Raw genomic sequence first — 18,737 nt, forward strand, 5'->3', positions numbered from 1 at the left:
AAAACGCAGTCGTATATTATATGGACTTTATGGAAGGAAGCTAAACTTTTTTTTTTTTGTGCTTTATTAATAACTTGTGATTAGTTTGTATATGTGCTGTGTGGGTATACTTTGACATGATGGATTTTGTTTCCGGAGACAATACTGTGCTTTTATTCTGTTAACATCCGGTCACGTCTAAATGCTGTGCGCTTGATGCAGCAGCGCGGCTCCACCTAATCATTTCCATAAAAGGGGAAACTTCCATTAATCATAGCAAAAACAATTTGAAAATGAGTCTGTAGAATACAGTAGAATATATAACAATAAACCGTAAACTCACCACAATGCAGCACAGGAGGGAGAGGGGGGGGGATGTCCCTACAGTGACTTCAAAGGATATTATAGCAACTTACACATATTGATATAATTGAATCATATGTCATAATGTTATTTTCAAAGCCATGCATCTGTGTTACCTGCAGGGGGCGCTGTAGACACATTGTCTTGTGTGTATCTTAAATAAAAGCTTTTAGTCAATAAAAGGTCACAACTTGCCTTTAATGTGAGGAACATTGAAAACACACTGAAACACGAGAACCCTGAAACGTGAGCGCGTTTCAGAGGGCCGGCCTCAGTAGTCCGACTCGTCCGAAAGCTCTCCCTGCTGCGTCCAGTGCTTCCTCTTCTTCTCCCTCTTCCTCTTCCTCTCGCCCATGAGCATGGCGGCCAGCACGGTGACGAGCACGGTGACGGTGATGACGAGCACGGTGACGGTCTCGGCGAGGCACAGCTCCGTGTCCACGTCCGTCAACCGGTAGTCCCTGAGGACCGCCGGCTCCTCGCAGGTCAGGTTGTAGTAGTCGTCCAGGAAGAGCCGCTGGATGCTGCGCAGCTTCCGGAAGACCCTCTGCAGGTCGCAGTCGCAGTTCCACGGGTTCTCCTCCAGCAGGATGTGCGTGCTGTAGGCGTGGATGCCGAGGAACGTCTTGAAGTGGACGGTGGACATCCGGTTGTCGGCCAGGTTGAGCAGCGTCATGCTGGTGAGCGGCTTGAAGACGGCCGTCTGCATGTCGCTGATCTGGTTCCCGGCCAGGTTGAGGACCTCCAGGGAGCGCAGCATGGAGAAGGTGCCGCTCCGCAGGGACCGCAGGCTGTTGTCCTGCAGGTGGAGCTGCCGCAGGCTGCTCATGGAGGAGAAGGACCTCACCTGGATGGTGCGGATGCCGTTGCTGCTCAGGTTGAGCCTCTGGAGGCCGTCCAGGTGCAGGAAGCTGCGGCTGTCCAGGCTCGTGAGGCGGTTGTGGGCCAGCTGCAGCTCGCGCAGCAGGGCCAAGCCGACGGAGAACCCTTCGGTGAGGGTGGAGATCCGGTTCCGGCTCAGGTCCAGCTTCTGCAGGAACTCCATCTGCGAGAAGCCGCCGTCCTCCACCACGCTGACGTTGTTGTTCTGCAGCAGCAGGAAGCGGAGCTTGCGGTTCCTGCCGAAGGAGCGCCGGGGGATGACGGAGATGTGGTTGTCGGACAGGTCGAGGAGCTCCGTGTTGGGGGGCACTCGGCCGGGCAGCTGGGAGAAGAGCGCCCCCGAGCAGACGGTGAACTTCAGGTCTCCTCGACACTCGCAGCCGCGCTGGCACCAGCTGCTGTGAGACCTGGAGGAGGCCTCCGTCACCAGCAGGAGGAGGAGCAGCAGCTCCTTCATGGCCTCAGAGCTTTCACCTGAAGAATGGAGCAACACGTGAAAAAGAATTACCCGCTGGATTTGATTAAAGAAAAGAAGCTCAGTTTCCACATCACAAAAAGACAATGAATAAATAAACGTTGTTTTCCAGCCTCACAGGTGACATCTTCATTATAAATAAACTAAATGAAGGTTTTAATAACCGGGGTGTTTCAGGTTGGGTCTTACCGGCAGCTGCTCCTGTTTTTCTGCTTCACCTGCCGACGGTCGTCAACGCGCAGCCGTCGCCAGGCGGAGGCTGGACATGACGGAGGAGAGGGAGGGCCGGCTGTCACGGGCCGGAGAACCCGGAGAACCCGACCGGCGACACCACAGAGAGTGATGGAAAGAGACGCAGGGAGGAGGGAGCGCTCGTCAATTATTCACCAGGCAGCAGGCTGTTGGGGGGGGGGGGGGGCTTCAAGAGATTGGAGCCTAACTGGGCCACAGAGAGAATTATAAGGTCTGGATGGATTGATTACAGGAGGAAGGACGTTTATCTCCAGTTTATTTATAAATCTATAAAGGATCACAACTCCATCTTCTGATGTCCTTTAGTGGAGACTCTATTGTTTTAGGTTGCACTTTATTATCTTACTGATCCTTTATTTGTTGTTTTAGGTTGTACACTTTTTTATTGATCCTTTATTTAGTGTTTTTAGGTTGTATTTTCTTATTGATCCTTTTTTTAAAATTGTATTTAGGTTGTAAAAATGTATTCTGTAATCTTATTATTCCTTAATTTTATACACTGGAATTATGGCTTTTAAATCTATTTTATTGAATTTGTGAATGTCACCAATGAAAGGCGCTATACAAAGAAAAGCTTGATTGATTGATTGATTGATTGATTGATTGGCTGAGCATCTACGGCAAGAAAAGGTCTAAAAACACTTTTTAAGATGATGTGAAAAATATATTTTTTAAAACATAAAATTTGTTTCATGTGCTTTTAATTATTTCATTAGAAACAATAAAGTAAATTAAAGTGGTTTTTTCTTGACTTTTTGTTTCCTGTTGGATTAAAAGACAAAAAAAGTTATTTAAAGTTAAAATATATTTATCATATTACATTTTCTTTTCATGATATATTATTACTGAGACTCCCCAGTTTTATTGTATTTATTTGGTTTTAATAAAATAATATATTTAACATTATTTATGATTATATATATATATATATATATATATATATATATATATATATATATATTTGATCGTTTAGTTGTGATGGAATAATTGTGACAAAAACTTTTTTTATATTGGACTACTATCAAATCTTTCCACACACATTTATTTTCTTTTATCCCAAAATAATATTTTTGTTCCTACTTAAATAGAAAATAAAACATTTTGAATGGTAGTCGTCCGTCTGACACCTGTAACACACCTGGATGATTTAAACCTCAGTTCCTCCACCTGCCAGAGGTCAAAGGTCAGGGCTTGCTCTTTTGGGTGTGACTCTAGGGATTTCGTGGATAAAGGATAAATAAATATAATAAAGTGTTATTCCCCGACGCTCCTCAATGACAGATGTGACTTTTCGTCTCCTCTGGAGGACGAAGACGTATTAGAGTGATGAAGATTACACTAAGCGCTGGAATCCCCGGATAAACCGCTCTCTGCACCTCCATCCAGGACTTAGAGATATTAGTGTAATACTTTATAGACCATTTGTGGTCTTTTATTGCAGTACAATGACTCTACAAATATCTAGAAGGAGAAAATAAAGTAGATTTCTGGGGATTATGTGTTTATATAATGTCGTAGAAGAATATTTAATGTGTTTTTTTACAGCACAGAGTTATTTAATCTGGTCTCACAACAGTCAGCTTTATTATCTAAAACCTGCATTTTTACTTAAACAACCAACTCTACTACTACTACCACTACTACTATTACTACTGCTAGTTGTACAACTACTTCTACTACTGATCCTGTTGATGCCAAAACTACTAGTATTACTACTTTTACTCTTCCAGTACTACCTGTACTGCTACCTCTAGTTTTACTAGTACTCCTGCTACAACTACAGTACTACTAGTACATATATATTATACTGCTGATGCCAAAGCTACTAGCACCACAACTGTTAGTACTTCTTTTTCTACTACTTTTATTGCTAATACTTCTAATACAACTATAGTACTACTGCATAGTACCACTAGTATTCCTGCCACTGCTACAATGACTACCACAGCTGATACTACTCTTCTACATCAACTAGTATCCCTACTGCTAGTCCTGCTACTACAGCTGTTTCCTGTATTAATACTACTCGCTCCACTACTCCACCTGCTGGTTGTACTGTTAACTACAGGTACTTCTACTTCTGTGGTAGTTTGAACAACTTGTGGGTGACAGATATCATCTCACGAAAGATAATGTAGCATTAATGTTAGTGAACGACACATACTGTGTATATATGTGTACTGTGTGTATATGTGAACTGTGTGTATATGTGTACTATGTATTATGTGTACTGTCGATTATGTTTACTGTGTGTATTATGTGTACTGTGTAAGTTTGTACACTGTATTATGTGTACTGTGTATATATATATGTGTACTATGTATATATATATGTGTGTAGTGTGTATATATATATATATGTGAACTGTGTGTATATGTGTACTGTCGATTATGTTTACTGTGTGTATTATGTGTACTGTCTATTATGTTTACTGTGTGTATTATGTGTACTGTCTATTATGTTTACTGTGTGTATTATGTGTACTGTCTATTATGTTTACTGTGTGTATTATGTGTACTGTGTAAGTTTGTACACTGTATTATGTGTACTGTGTATATATATATGTGTACTATGTATATATATATGTACTGTGTGTGTATATATATATATATATATATGTACTATGGTTTATGTGTACTATGTATTATGTGTACTATGTATATATATATGTGTACTATGTATATATATATATGTGTACTATGTATTATGTGTACTATGTATATATGTGTGTACTGTGTATATATATATGTGTACTATGTATTATGTGTACTATGTATATATATGAGTACTGTGTATATATATATATATATGTGTACTATGTATTATGTGTACTATGTATATATATGTGTACTGTGTCTATATATATATGTGTACTATGTATTATGTGTACTATGTATTATGTGTACTATGTATATATATATATATATGTACTATGTATTACGTGTACTATGTATATATATATGTGTGTACTATGTATTACGTGTACTATGTATATATATATATATATGTGTGTACTATGTATTACGTGTACTATGTATATATATATATGTGTGTACTATGTATATATATGTGTACTGTGTATATATATATGTGTACTATGTATTATGTGTACTAAGTATTATGTGTACTATGTATATATATATATGTGTACTGTGTATATATATATATATGTGTACTATGTATTATGTGTACTATGTATATATATATGTGTACTGTGTATATATATATATATATATATATATATATATGTGTGTACTATGTATTATGTGTACTATGTATATATATATGTGTACTGTGTATATATATATATATATATGTGTACTATGTGTACTATGTATTATGTGTACTATGTATTATGTGTACTATGTATATATACATGTTTACTGTGTATATATATATGTGTACTATGTATTATGTGTACTATGCATTATGTGTACTATGTATATATACATGTTTACTGTGTATATATATATGTGTACTATGTATTATGTGTACTATGTATTATGTGTACTATGTATATATACATGTTTACTGTGTATATATATATGTGTACTATGTATTATGTGTACTATGCATTATGTGTACTATGTATATATATATATATATATATGTGTACTATGTATTATGTGTACTATGTATTATGTGTACTATGTATATATACATGTGTACTGTGTATATATATGTGTACTATGTATTATGTGTACTATGTATTATGTGTACAATGTATATATACATGTGTACTGTGTATATATATGTGTGTACTATGTATTATGTGTACTATGTATATATATATATATGATTGTACTCAGAAGCCTATAGAAGACGTTAATCTCTGTAGACTTCAGGGATTAACTTCATGTTCTCAACATTTAAATCTTCACCTCTCTTTTATTCATTATTCTTATATTTCAGAGCTGAGAAATATGAACTGACGATTATAATCACAATCCAATATTTGATAAATTCACTGATTAAATAATAAAGAATCCCCAAATGAAAGTCCAAAAGCCAAAGATTCAAACTGTAAATTGAAGAGATAAAAGCATCTCGTTTGAGAGAGCAGAAGGAATCAGGTAAATAGATTTAATATAAATACCCTCATATTTAATAACTATGGACGCTGTCATCAGTCTGACTATGTGCAGTACTCAAAGCTGCCAGCAGGGGGCGAAGCAGGTCTGTGTGAAACCACAGGACGCTCACAACAAAGAATGGTGGGGATAGTAGTAGGAGTAGTAGTAGTAGTATTAGTAGTATTATTAGAAGTAGTAGTAGTAGTATTAGTAATATTATTAGAAGTAGTAGTAGTAGTAGTAGTCTTAGTAGTATTATTAGAAGTAGTAGTAGTAGTAGTAGTAGTAGTATACTCAATCACACACACACACACACACACACACACACACACACACACACACACACACACACACACACTCAATCACACACACACACACACACACACACTCAATCACACACACACACACACTTCTCACTGCTCTCAGGTCGTCTGATTCTGTCAACAAAGGTTCTGTAAATACATTTAAATGTTCTTTATTGGTCAGAGGTGTGAGGACAGAGAGCAGGATGACTGACAGCTGAAGTCAGTCTGTGAGTGTGTGTGTCTGGGTGTGTGTGTGTGTGTGTGTGTGTGTGTGACGGATGGAGGTGTTAAAGAGTGAGACAGGGTGGCGGCTCGTTCACGCCCCTCCTCACATCCAACATGGCAGCTCTGCTGCTGCTGAGACCTTCATCCTTAAATCAGCGTTTAGATTCGACTTTATCATCATCATCATCTCCACCATCATCATCTTCATCATAATCATCATCATCATCTCCACCATCATCATCTTCATCATGATCATCATCATCATCATCATGATCATCATCATCTCCACCATCATCATCTTCATCATGATCATCTCCACCATCATCATCTTCATCATGATCATAATCATCTCCACCATCATCATCTTCATCATGATCATCTCCACCATCATCATCTTCATCATGATCATAATCATCTCCACCATCATCATCTTCATCATGATCATCTCCACCATCATCATCTTCATCATGATCATCATCATGATCATCATCATCTCCAGCATCATCATCATGATCATCATCATCTCCACCATCATCATGATCATCTCCACCATCATCATCTTCATCATGATCATCATCATCTCCACCATCATCATCTTCATCATGATCATCTCCACCATCATCATCATCTCCACCATCATCATCTTCATCATCAACTTCATCTCCACCATCATCATCATCATCTCCACCATCATCATGATCATCATCATCTCCACCATCATCATGATCATCATCTCCACAATCATCATCTTCATCATGATCATCATCATCTCCACCATCATCATCTCCACCATCATCTTCATCACCATCATCATCATCTCCACCATCATCATCTTCATCATCTCCACCATCATCGTCATGATCATCACCATCATCATCTCCACCATCATCATCTTCATCTCCACCATCATCATCTTCATCATGATCATAAGCATCATCTCCACCATCATCGTAATGATCATCATCTTCATCTCCACCATCATCATCATCATCTCCACCATCATCTTCATTATAATCATCATCATCATCATCTCCACCATCATCTTCATTATGACCATCATCATCATCATCTCCACCATCATCGTCATCCATACAACTTGTTTAACACTTTAGTAGTGTTGGTATTGGTGTTGGTGCTGGTGTTGGTGTTGGTGTTGGTATTGGTGTTGGTGTTGGTATTGGTGTTGGTGTTGGTGTTGGTGCTGGTGTTGGTGTTGGTGTTGGTATTGGTGTTGGTGTTGGTATTGGTGTTGGTGCTGGTGCTGGTGTTGGTGTTGGTGTTGGTGTTAGTGTTGGTGTTGGTGTTGGTATTGGTGTTGGTGTTGGTGTTGGTGCTGGTGTTGGTGTTGGTGTTGGTATTGGTGTTGGTGCTGGTGTTGGTGTTGGTGTTGGTATTGGTGTTGGTGTTAGTGTTGGTGTTGGTGTTGGTATTGGTGTTGGTGTTGGTATTGGTGTTGGTGTTGGTATTGGTGTTGGTGCTGGTGTTGGTGTTGGTGTTGGTATTGGTGTTGGTGTTAGTGTTGGTGTTGGTGTTGGTATTGGTGTTGGTGTTGGTATTGGTGTTGGTGTTGGTATTGGTGCTGGTGTTGGTGTTGGTGTTGGTATTGGTGTTGGTGTTGGTGTTAGTGTTGGTGTTGGTGTTGGTATTGGTGTTGGTGTTGGTGTTGGTATTGGTGTTGGTATTGGTGTTGGTGTTGGTATTGGTGTTGGTGTTGGTGCTGGTGTTGGTGCTGGTGCTGGTGTTGGTGTTGGTGTTGGTATTGGTGTTGGTGTTGGTGCTGGTGTTGGTGTTGGTATTGGTGTTGGTATTGGTGTTGGTGTTGGTGTTGGTATTGGTGTTGGTGCTGGTGTTGGTATTGGTGTTGGTGTTGGTGTTGGTATTGGTGCTGGTGTTGGTGTTGGTGTTGGTGTTGGTATTGGTGTTGGTATTGGTGTTGGTGTTGGTATTGGTGTTGGTATTGGTGTTGGTGTTGGTGTTGGTATTGGTGTTGGTGTTGGTGTTGGTATTGGTGCTGGTGTTGGTATTGGTGTTGGTATTGGTGTTGGTGTTGGTGTTGGTGCTGGTGTTGGTGTTGGTGTTGGTGTTGGTATTGGTGTTGGTGTTGGTGTTGGTGTTGGTATTGGTGTTGGTGTTGGTGTTGGTGCTGGTGTTGGTATTGGTGTTGGTATTGGTGTTGGTGCTGGTGTTGGTGTTGGTGTTGGTGTTGGTATTGGTATTGGTATTGGTGTTGGTGTTGGTGTTGGTGCTGGTGTTGGTATTGGTGTTGGTGTTGGTATTGGTGTTGGTATTGGTGTTGGTGTTGGTATTGGTGTTGGTATTGGTGTTGGTGTTGGTGCTGGTGTTGGTGTTGGTGTTGGTGTTGGTGTTGGTATTGGTGTTGGTATTGGTGCTGGTGTTGGTATTGGTGCTGGTGTTGGTGTTGGTATTGGTGTTGGTATTGGTGCTGGTGTTGGTATTGGTGCTGGTGTTGGTGCTGGTGTTGGTGTTGGTGCTGGTGTTGGTATTGGTGTTGGTATTGGTGCTGGTGTTGGTATTGGTGCTGGTGTTGGTGCTGGTGTTGGTATTGGTGCTGGTGTTGGTATTGGTGCTGGTGTTGGTGTTGGTGCTGGTGTTGGTGTTGGTATTGGTGTTGGTGTTGGTATTGGTGTTGGTATTGGTGCTGGTGTTGGTATTGGTGCTGGTGTTGGTGTTGGTATTGGTGTTGGTGTTGGTATTGGTGTTGGTGCTGGTGTTGGTGTTGGTATTGGTGTTGGTATTGGTGCTGGTGTTGGTATTGGTGCTGGTGTTGGTATTGGTGCTGGTGTTGGTGTTGGTGCTGGTGTTGGTGTTGGTATTGGTGTTGGTATTGGTGCTGGTGTTGGTATTGGTGCTGGTGTTGGTGTTGGTGCTGGTGTTGGTATTGGTGTTGGTGTTGGTATTGGTGTTGGTGTTGGTGTTGGTATTGGTGTTGGTGCTGGTGTTGGTGTTGGTATTGGTGCTGGTATTGGTGCTGGTATTGGTGTTGGTATTGGTGTTGGTGTTGGTATTGGTGCTGGTGTTGGTATTGGTGTTGGTGTTGGTATTGGTGTTGGTATTGGAGTTGGTGTTGTTGTTGGTATTGGTGTTGGTATTGGTGTTGGTATCGGTGTTGGTATTGGTGTTGGTATTGGTGTTGGTATTGGAGTTGGTGTTGTTGTTGGTATTGGTGTTGGTATTGGTGTTGGTATTGGTATTGGTGTTGGTATTGGTGTTGGTATTGGTGTTGGTATTGGTGTTGGTATTGGTGTTGGTGTTGGTATTGGTGTTGGTATTGGTGTTGGTGTTGGTGAAATTGTACTTTCTTGATTCTTGTTGTTCTGAGTTTGTACTCATGGTTTAATGCACTTATTGTAAGTCGCTTTGGATAAAAGCGTCAGCTAAATGACATTTAATGTAATGTAATGTAATGTAATAACAATGTAATGTAATGTAATGTAAACTACTACTACTGTAAGACTACTTACTACTACCACAACTAGTAAACTACTACTACTAAAAAACTACTTACTACTACCACAACTAGTAAACTACTACTACTGCAAAACTACTTACTACTACCACAATTAGTAAACTACTACTACTGCAAAACTACTTACTACTACCACAACTAGTAAACTACTACTACTGCAAAACTACCTACTACTACCACAACTAGTAAACTACTACTACTACAAAACTACCTACTACTACCACAACTAGTAAACTACTACTACTACAAAACTACCTACTACTACCACAACTAGTAAACTACTACTACTACAAAACTACCTACTACTACAACTAGTAAACTACTACTACTAAAAAACTACCTACTAACACAACTAGTAAACTACTACTACTAAAAAACTACCTACTACTACCACAACTAGTAAACTACTACTACTGCAAAACTACTTACTACTACCACAACTAGTAAACTACTACTACTGCAAAACTACCTACTACTACCACAACTAGTAAACTACTACTAATAAAAAACTACCTACTACTACCACAACTAGTAAACTATTACTACTACAAAACGACCTACTACTACAACTAGTAAACTACTACAACTGCAAAACTACATACTACTACCACAACTAGTAAACTACTACTACTGCAAAACTACCTACTACTACAACTAGTAAACTACTACTACTGCAAAACTACCTACTACTACAACTAGTAAACTACTACTACTGCAAAACTACCTACTACTACCACAACTAGTAAACTACTACAAAACTACCTACTACAACTAGTAAACTACTACAAAACTACCTACTACTACCACAACTAGTAAACTATTACTACTACAAAACTACCTACTACTACAACTAGTAAACTACTACTACTAAAAAACTACCTACTACCACAACTAGTAAACTACTACTACTAAAAAACTACCTACTACTACCACAACTAGTAAACTACTACTACTGCAAAACTACCTACTACTACAACTAGTAAACTACTACTACTGCAAAACTACCTACTACTACAACTAGTAAACTACTACTACTGCAAAACTACCTACTACTACCACAACTAGTAAACTACTAAAAAACTACCTACTACTACCACAACTAGTAAACTACTACTACTAAAAAACTACCTACTACTACCACAACTAGTAAACTACTACTACTGCAAAACTACCTACTACTACAACTAGTAAACTACTACTACTGCAAAACTACCTACTACTACCACAACTAGTAAACTACTACAAAACTACCTACTACTACCACAACTAGTAAACTACTACAAAACTACCTACTACTACCACAACTAGTAAATTACTACTACTAAAAAACTACCTACTACTACCACAACCAGTAAACTACTACTACTGCAAAACTACCTACTACTACAACTAGTAAACTACTACTACTGCAAAACTACCTACTACTACCACAACTAGTAAACTACTAAAAAACTACCTACTACTACCACAACTAGTAAACTACTACTACTAAAAAACTACCTACTACTACCACAACTAGTAAACTACTACTACTAAAAAACTACCTACTACTACCACAACTAGTAAACTACTACTACTGCAAAACTACCTACTACTACAACTAGTAAACTACTACTACTAAAAAACTACCTACTACTACCACAACTAGTAAACTACTACAAAACTACCTACTACTACCACAACTAGTAAACTACTACAAAACTACCTACTACTACCACAACTAGTAAATTACTACTACTAAAAAACTACCTACTACTACAACTAGTAAACTACTACTACTGCAAAACTACCTACTACTACCACAACTAGTAAACTACTAAAAAACTACCTACTACTACCACAACTAGTAAACTACTACTACTAAAACACTACCTACTACTACCACAACTAGTAAACTACTACTACTACAAAACTACCTACTACTACAACTAGTAAACTACTACTACTAAAAAACTACCTACTACTACCACAACTAGTAAACTACTACTACTAAAAAACTACCTACTACTACCACAACTAGTAAACTACTACTACAATAGCTGCTGAGTAGCAGCCTCTGAAGTAGTAGCTTTAGGAGTTGTGGTAGTAGTATCTGCAGCTTTACAGAAGTAGTACTCTGTAGTACTGGTAGTAGCAGTGTTGAAGCACTCACAGTAGCTGAGTAGCAGTCTTTGAAGTAGTAGTAATACTAGTAGTAGTAGTTGTGGTACAGTACTACTGCAGTACTGTCCTGCAACCTTTCACTCTGAAACCTCTCTACAAACTTCCTGTTTGACCTCTAACCTTTGTGAGTGTGTGTGTGTTTCCAGACAGAGCCACAGTCGATAAAGAAAACACCTCCAGGGAAACTGGGAAAAGTGTGTGTGTTTGATTGAGCTTGAACACACACACACACACACACACACACACACACACACACACACACAGTCTCCAGTGGTCTCTGGTTGTCAGTGTGGATCCATCAGACCAACAGGAGGGAGGCCGTGACCTCCAAACCAACTCCACTCATCTTTTCTTCCTCTCCTCCTCCTCTTCCTCTCCTCCTCATGTGTCCCACTTCTTCTCTGTACTTTTCATCCTCTTTGTTCCCGACATTCTCTCTTCTTCATCTTCAACATCCTCATTTCTCCATTTTTCTTTTGTCGTGTTTCTTTTCCATCTTTTCTTTGTTGTTCATCCTCTGTTTTCAGTATCTAGGTCGAGGTTGTGTTTCTGCTCTCTAGTGTGGACTACACACACACACACACACACACACACACACACACACACACACTCACACAGTATTTTTGGCAGCTCAGTGTGTGATCGCCCCTTGAGATGTCAGAGCTTTTAGGTCAGGCGAGATTCAGCAGCTTCCTGAAAAAAAACAACAGCAGCGGGACGTCGAAAAACAGTGAATTTTAGAAGTCGACACGACGAACTGCATCAAAGGTTACGCGTCCTCCACCTGTTGACGGTGGTATCGTAGGAGTCTTTTTCACCTTCGAGTCTAAAGACGCTGTAACACTAAGATTTTTCCTCAAACCAGGTTCAATTATTTAGTTTTTTTAACATCCTCAGTGTCAAAATAATCTAAATTTGGCAATGAAAAAGTATAAATTGGTCCATTTGTGAGGATGATCCTTTTCCTTTTTTGTTTTTTTCAGATTTTTCCGGCTGAAAATAAATATAAAGTGAAACTTAAAGTTTTCTTGTTTCACGTCGTGCGTTTCAGCTTCTGGCATCAATATTTAACGACCTCGCCACCCGCCTCATCTGCCGGGGTCAACAAAACAAACGCGCTGATCCAACCTGTCTTGGCATATTGACACTGGAGGACGTGGTAACGACAGCCGTGTCACCAACAACACACACACAAACACACACTGGTGGATGGTGTGTGTGTGTGTGAGAAGGCCGGGGGTCAGAGGTCAAACCGTGCGGGTGAAGGTGCTCAGTGGAGCGACACATGGAGAGAAGCCTCTCGCTGTCAAACTAAATAACAACAGAGAGTAAACAGAGCGCCTTCAATCTGCTGTTTACTATACATAAAAGTATCATTACAGGTGATATTGTGTTTTTTGTTCATATATATATAATTTAAATTAAATATACATCATATATATAATATTTATATAACTCATTGCTATTTATTTATTCATATGAACATTTATAATTAATATAAATATAATTTTTTATAATATTTCTGTACGCCTGCAGTAGGAGCTGTGTTCGTCTCCTCGGTAGTAAGTCAGACACGTTCCCGGTGGGTGTTGGCCTCCGCCAGGGCTGCCCTTTATCACCGGTCCTGTTCGTGACCTTCATGGACAGGATATCTAGGCGCAGCCAGGGGGCGGAGAGGATCCGGTTCGGGAGTCTCGGGATCGCCTCTCTGCTGTTTGCGGATGATGTGGTCCTGTTTGCCTCCTCGGACCGTGACCTCCAGCATTCACTGGGGCGTTTTGCAGCCGAGTGCGAAGCGGCAGGGATGAGAGTTAGCACCTCCAAATCTGAGGCCATGGTGCTCTGCCGGAAACCGGCGGATTGCTCCCTCCAGGTGGGGGCAAACTGCCTACCCCAAGCGAAGGAGTTCAAGTATCTCGGGGTCTTGTTCACGAGTGAGGGTAAGGTGGAGCGGGAGATCGACAGGCGGATCGGTGCGGCTGCAGCAGTAAAACAGGCGCTGTACCGGTCCGTCTTAGTGAAGAGGGAGCTGAGCCGGAAGGCAAAGCTCTCCATTTACTGGTCGGTCTACGTTCCAACCCTCACCTATGGTCACGAACTCTGGGTCGTGACCGAAAGAACGAGATCTCGGATACAAGCGGCCGAAATGAGCTTCCTCCGTAGGGTGGCCGGGCTCAGCCTTAGAGATAGGGTAAGGAGCTCGGACATCAGGGGGGAGCTCGGAGTCGAGTCGCTGCTCCTTCGTGTCCAAAGGAGTCAGCTGAGGTGGTTCATCTAGTCAGGATGCCTCCTGGACGCCTCCCATTAGAGGTTTTCCGGGCACGTCCAACTGGTAGGAGGCCCCGGGGAAGACCGAGGACACGCTGGAGGGATTATATCTCCCGGCTGGCCTTGGAACGCCTCGGGATCCCCCAGAATGAGCTGGAAAGTGCTGCGGGTGAGAGGGAAGCCTGGGTCGGCCTGCTGAACCTGCTGCCACCGCGACCCGACCCCGGATAAGAGGTGATAATGGATGGATGGGTGGATGGATGGATAATTTTTTATCAATAATGATTAACTGAATGTCTTTTGGTCTGGACTAAATTAATAACGTTGTGCTCTCTACCTTCATGTCTACACTGGGAGTCCTTAAATGACTCCCAGTCCGGCGGGTGGGGGTCTGATCCAGGAGCTCCAGGCTGAGGTCGGAGCCTGTAAAGGTCGGGACATCCAACTGACACACAGCTGACCTTCCAGCTCGCTGCACGCCGACTTCGCCCACCTGCAGACGAATGAACGCTGTTTAACATCTGGGAACGCGCTGCTGTTACTCTGCAGTATTTAGTCTTCTCCGATATGTACAATCCATGTATCTATTTTACAGTTGTCTGGTGGTCGAGTTCAGCTTTTAAAAGGTCACTTTATTAAGTGTTTATTATTCCTCCTGTACGGTAAAATAAAGGTGATAAATATAGATTATTATAGTTATTTGTAAAAATTGAAGAAAATATATAAATATACATATATACGGAAATAAATAGGAACAATAAATGAGAAAATCAAGAAAAAGGCTTATAATAATTTTGTATTATTCTGTTATTTGTTATTATATTTCAACATTTATTCCTCTTTTCATTACATTTTTTTAATTCTTTTTTACGACACTCCTGTGACTCCATAACAGTTGTATATCTATAAAACTGACTTCATGGAGGAAGTTATAACTGCTTCCTGAACACTAATCTGTGAGTATGACATCATCTTGTGTTAAATTGACTTACAATCAAAGCGTGTGTGCAGGGAAGCTCAGATCTGGGTTACAGTTGTGTGTGTGTGTGTGTGTGTGTGTGTGTGTGTGTGTGTGTGTGTGTGTGTGTGTGTGTGTGTGGGGGGGGGGGGGGGGGGGGGGGGGGGGTTTCCCCTAAAAGCCTCCCATTAGCTCTCTGTTTAAACCTTAATGACCGCTCTGCCATCTGGACCTTTCTGTCTTCAGAGATGAATTCAAGAAGATCAGGTTTATCTCTCATGAAGATTTGCTTCCTCACATTTAAATATCAGACTGTTTTGACTTTATTTATTCATGTTTTATTGTCTCTATCATTATGAAGTGCATTGTTTTGCCTTTCTCCTGAGGGGGAGCTTGTTCTACCTTTTTAGCAGGAAGTGCTGGAGCTGCTGTGTCGGGCCGGAGGTAATGCACCCTGACAACCTGGGGGGGGGGGGGGGGGGGGGGGGAGGAGGGGGAAAGAGAGAGAGAGAGAGAGAGAGAGAGAGAGAGAGAGAGAGACCTGCTGCAGCTCTGCATGTGGACCAATAAAAGCTATAAAGAAACTAATAAAAACAGACTTAGAGAGAAAAATCAACCCGTGAGAAATTGATCCACGTTTCAATTAAAATAACACATTAAAATATAAAAACACATCATAATTTAAAAATATTTCCCATTTTTTTAATATGAGTTAAAGGTTGCTGTTATGTTATTATGTTATACTACACATGTTTACCTGATAGTTAACTACACGTGTTTACCTGATAGTTAACTACACGTGTTTACCTGATAGTTAACTACACATGTTTACCTGATAGTTAACTACACGTGTTTACCTGATAGTTAACTACACGTGTTTACCTGATAGTTAACTACACGTGTTTACCTGATAGTTAACTACACGTGTTTACCTGACCGTTAACTACACGTGTTTACCTGATAGTTAACTACACGTGTTTACCTGATAGTTAACTACACGTGTTTACCTGATAGTTAACTACACGTGTTTACCTGACCGTTAACTACACATGTTTACCTGATAGTTAACTACACGTGTTTACCTGATAGTTAACTACACGTGTTTACCTGACGGTTAACTACACGTGTTTACCTGATAGTTAACTACACGTGTTTACCTGATAGATAACTACACGTGCGTGTTTACCTGATAGTTAACTACACGTGTTTACCTGATAGTTAACTACACATGTTTACCTGATAGTTAACTACACGTGTTTACCTGATAGTTAACTACACGTGTTTACCTGATAGTTAACTACACGTGTTTACCTGATAGTTAACTACACATGTTTACCTGATAGTTAACTACACGTGTTTACCTGATAGTTAACTACACGTGTTTACCTGATAGTTAACTACACGTGTTTACCTGATAGTTAACTACACGTGTTTACCTGACCGTTAACTACACATGTTTACCTGACGGTTAACTACACGTGTTTACCTGATAGTTAACTACACGTGTTTACCTGATAGTTAACTACACGTGTTTACCTGATAGTTAACTACACGTGTTTACCTGATAGTTAACTACACATGTTTACCTGATAGTTAACTACACGTGTTTACCTGACGGTTAACTACACATGTTTACCTGACGGTTAACTACACGTGTTTACCTGATAGTTAACTACACGTGTTTACCTGATAGTTAACTACACGTGTTTACCTGATAGTTAACTACACATGTTTACCTGATAGTTAACTACACGTGTTTACCTGACGGTTAACGACACGTGTTTACCTGATAGTTAACTACACGTGTTTACCTGATAGTTAACTACACGTGTTTACCTGACCGTTAACTACACATGTTTACCTGATAGTTAACTACACGTGTTTACCTGATAGTTAACTACACGTGTTTACCTGATAGTTAACTACACGTGTTTACCTGATAGTTAACTACACGTGTTTACCTGATAGTTAACTACACGTGTTTACCTGATAGTTAACTACACGTGTTTACCTGATAGTTAACTACACGTGTTTACCTGATAGTTAACTACACGTGTTTACCTGACGGTTAACGACACGTGTTTACCTGATAGTTAACTACACGTGTTTACCTGATAGTTAACTACACGTGCGTGTTTACCTGATAGTTAACTACACGTGTTTACCTGACGGTTAACGACACGTGTTTACCTGACGGTTAACGACACGTGTTTACCTGATAGTTAACTACACGTGTTTACCTGATAGTTAACTACACGTGTTTACCTGATAGTTAACTACACGTGTTTACCTGATAGTTAACTACACGTGTTTACCTGATAGTTAACTACACGTGTTTACCTGACGGTTAACTACACGTGTTTACCTGATAGTTAACTACACGTGTTTACCTGATAGTTAACTACACGTGTTTACCTGACCGTTAACTACACATGTTTACCTGATAGTTAACTACACGTGTTTACCTGATAGTTAACTACACATGTTTACCTGATAGTTAACTACACGTGTTTACCTGATAGTTAACTACACGTGTTTACCTGACGGTTAACTACACGTGTTTACCTGATAGTTAACTACACGTGTTTACCTGACGGTTAACTACACGTGTTTACCTGATAGTTAACTACACATGTTTACCTGATAGTTAACTACACGTGTTTACCTGATAGTTAACTACACGTGTTTACCTGACGGTTAACTACACGTGTTTACCTGATAGTTAACTACACGTGTTTACCTGATAGTTAACTACACGTGTTTACCTGATAGTTAACTACACATGTTTACCTGATAGTTAACTACACGTGTTTACCTGACGGTTAACTACACGTGTTTACCTGATAGTTAACTACACGTGTTTACCTGATAGTTAACTACACGTGTTTACCTGACCGTTAACTACACATGTTTACCTGATAGTTAACGACACGTGTTTACCTGACGGTTAACTACACGTGTTTACCTGATAGTTAACTACACGTGTTTACCTGACCGTTAACTACACATGTTTACCTGATAGTTAACTACACGTGTTTACCTGATAGTTAACTACACATGTTTACCTGATAGTTAACTACACGTGTTTACCTGATAGTTAACTACACGTGTTTACCTGACGGTTAACTACACGTGTTTACCTGACGGTTAACGACACGTGTTTACCTGACGGTTAACTACACGTGTTTACCTGATAGTTAACTACACATGTTTACCTGATAGTTAACTACACGTGTTTACCTGATAGTTAACTACACGTGTTTACCTGACGGTTAACTACACGTGTTTACCTGATAGTTAACTACAC

The 18,737-nt window shown here is 40.2% G+C and overlaps 1 protein-coding gene across 1 annotated transcript; it reads right to left on the bottom strand.

The window, feature by feature from the left end:
- Positions 1-442: 442 nt before the first annotated feature.
- LOC117741994 (leucine-rich repeat-containing protein 4C) lies at positions 443-2,071 on the bottom strand. The gene is made up of 2 exons (XM_034549312.1): positions 1,889-2,071; positions 443-1,698 (listed from the first exon to the last, which is right to left on the bottom strand). Exon 2 carries the CDS (start codon positions 1,679-1,681, stop codon positions 614-616), a length of 1,068 nt encoding a protein of 355 aa, XP_034405203.1. The 5' UTR covers positions 1,682-1,698; positions 1,889-2,071; the 3' UTR covers positions 443-613.
- Between the last annotated feature and the right edge of the window lie 16,666 nt (positions 2,072-18,737).

This window comes from Cyclopterus lumpus, chromosome 2 (assembly GCF_009769545.1).
Source record: "Cyclopterus lumpus isolate fCycLum1 chromosome 2, fCycLum1.pri, whole genome shotgun sequence".
In the NCBI taxonomy this organism is placed as follows: Eukaryota; Metazoa; Chordata; class Actinopteri; order Perciformes; family Cyclopteridae; genus Cyclopterus; species Cyclopterus lumpus.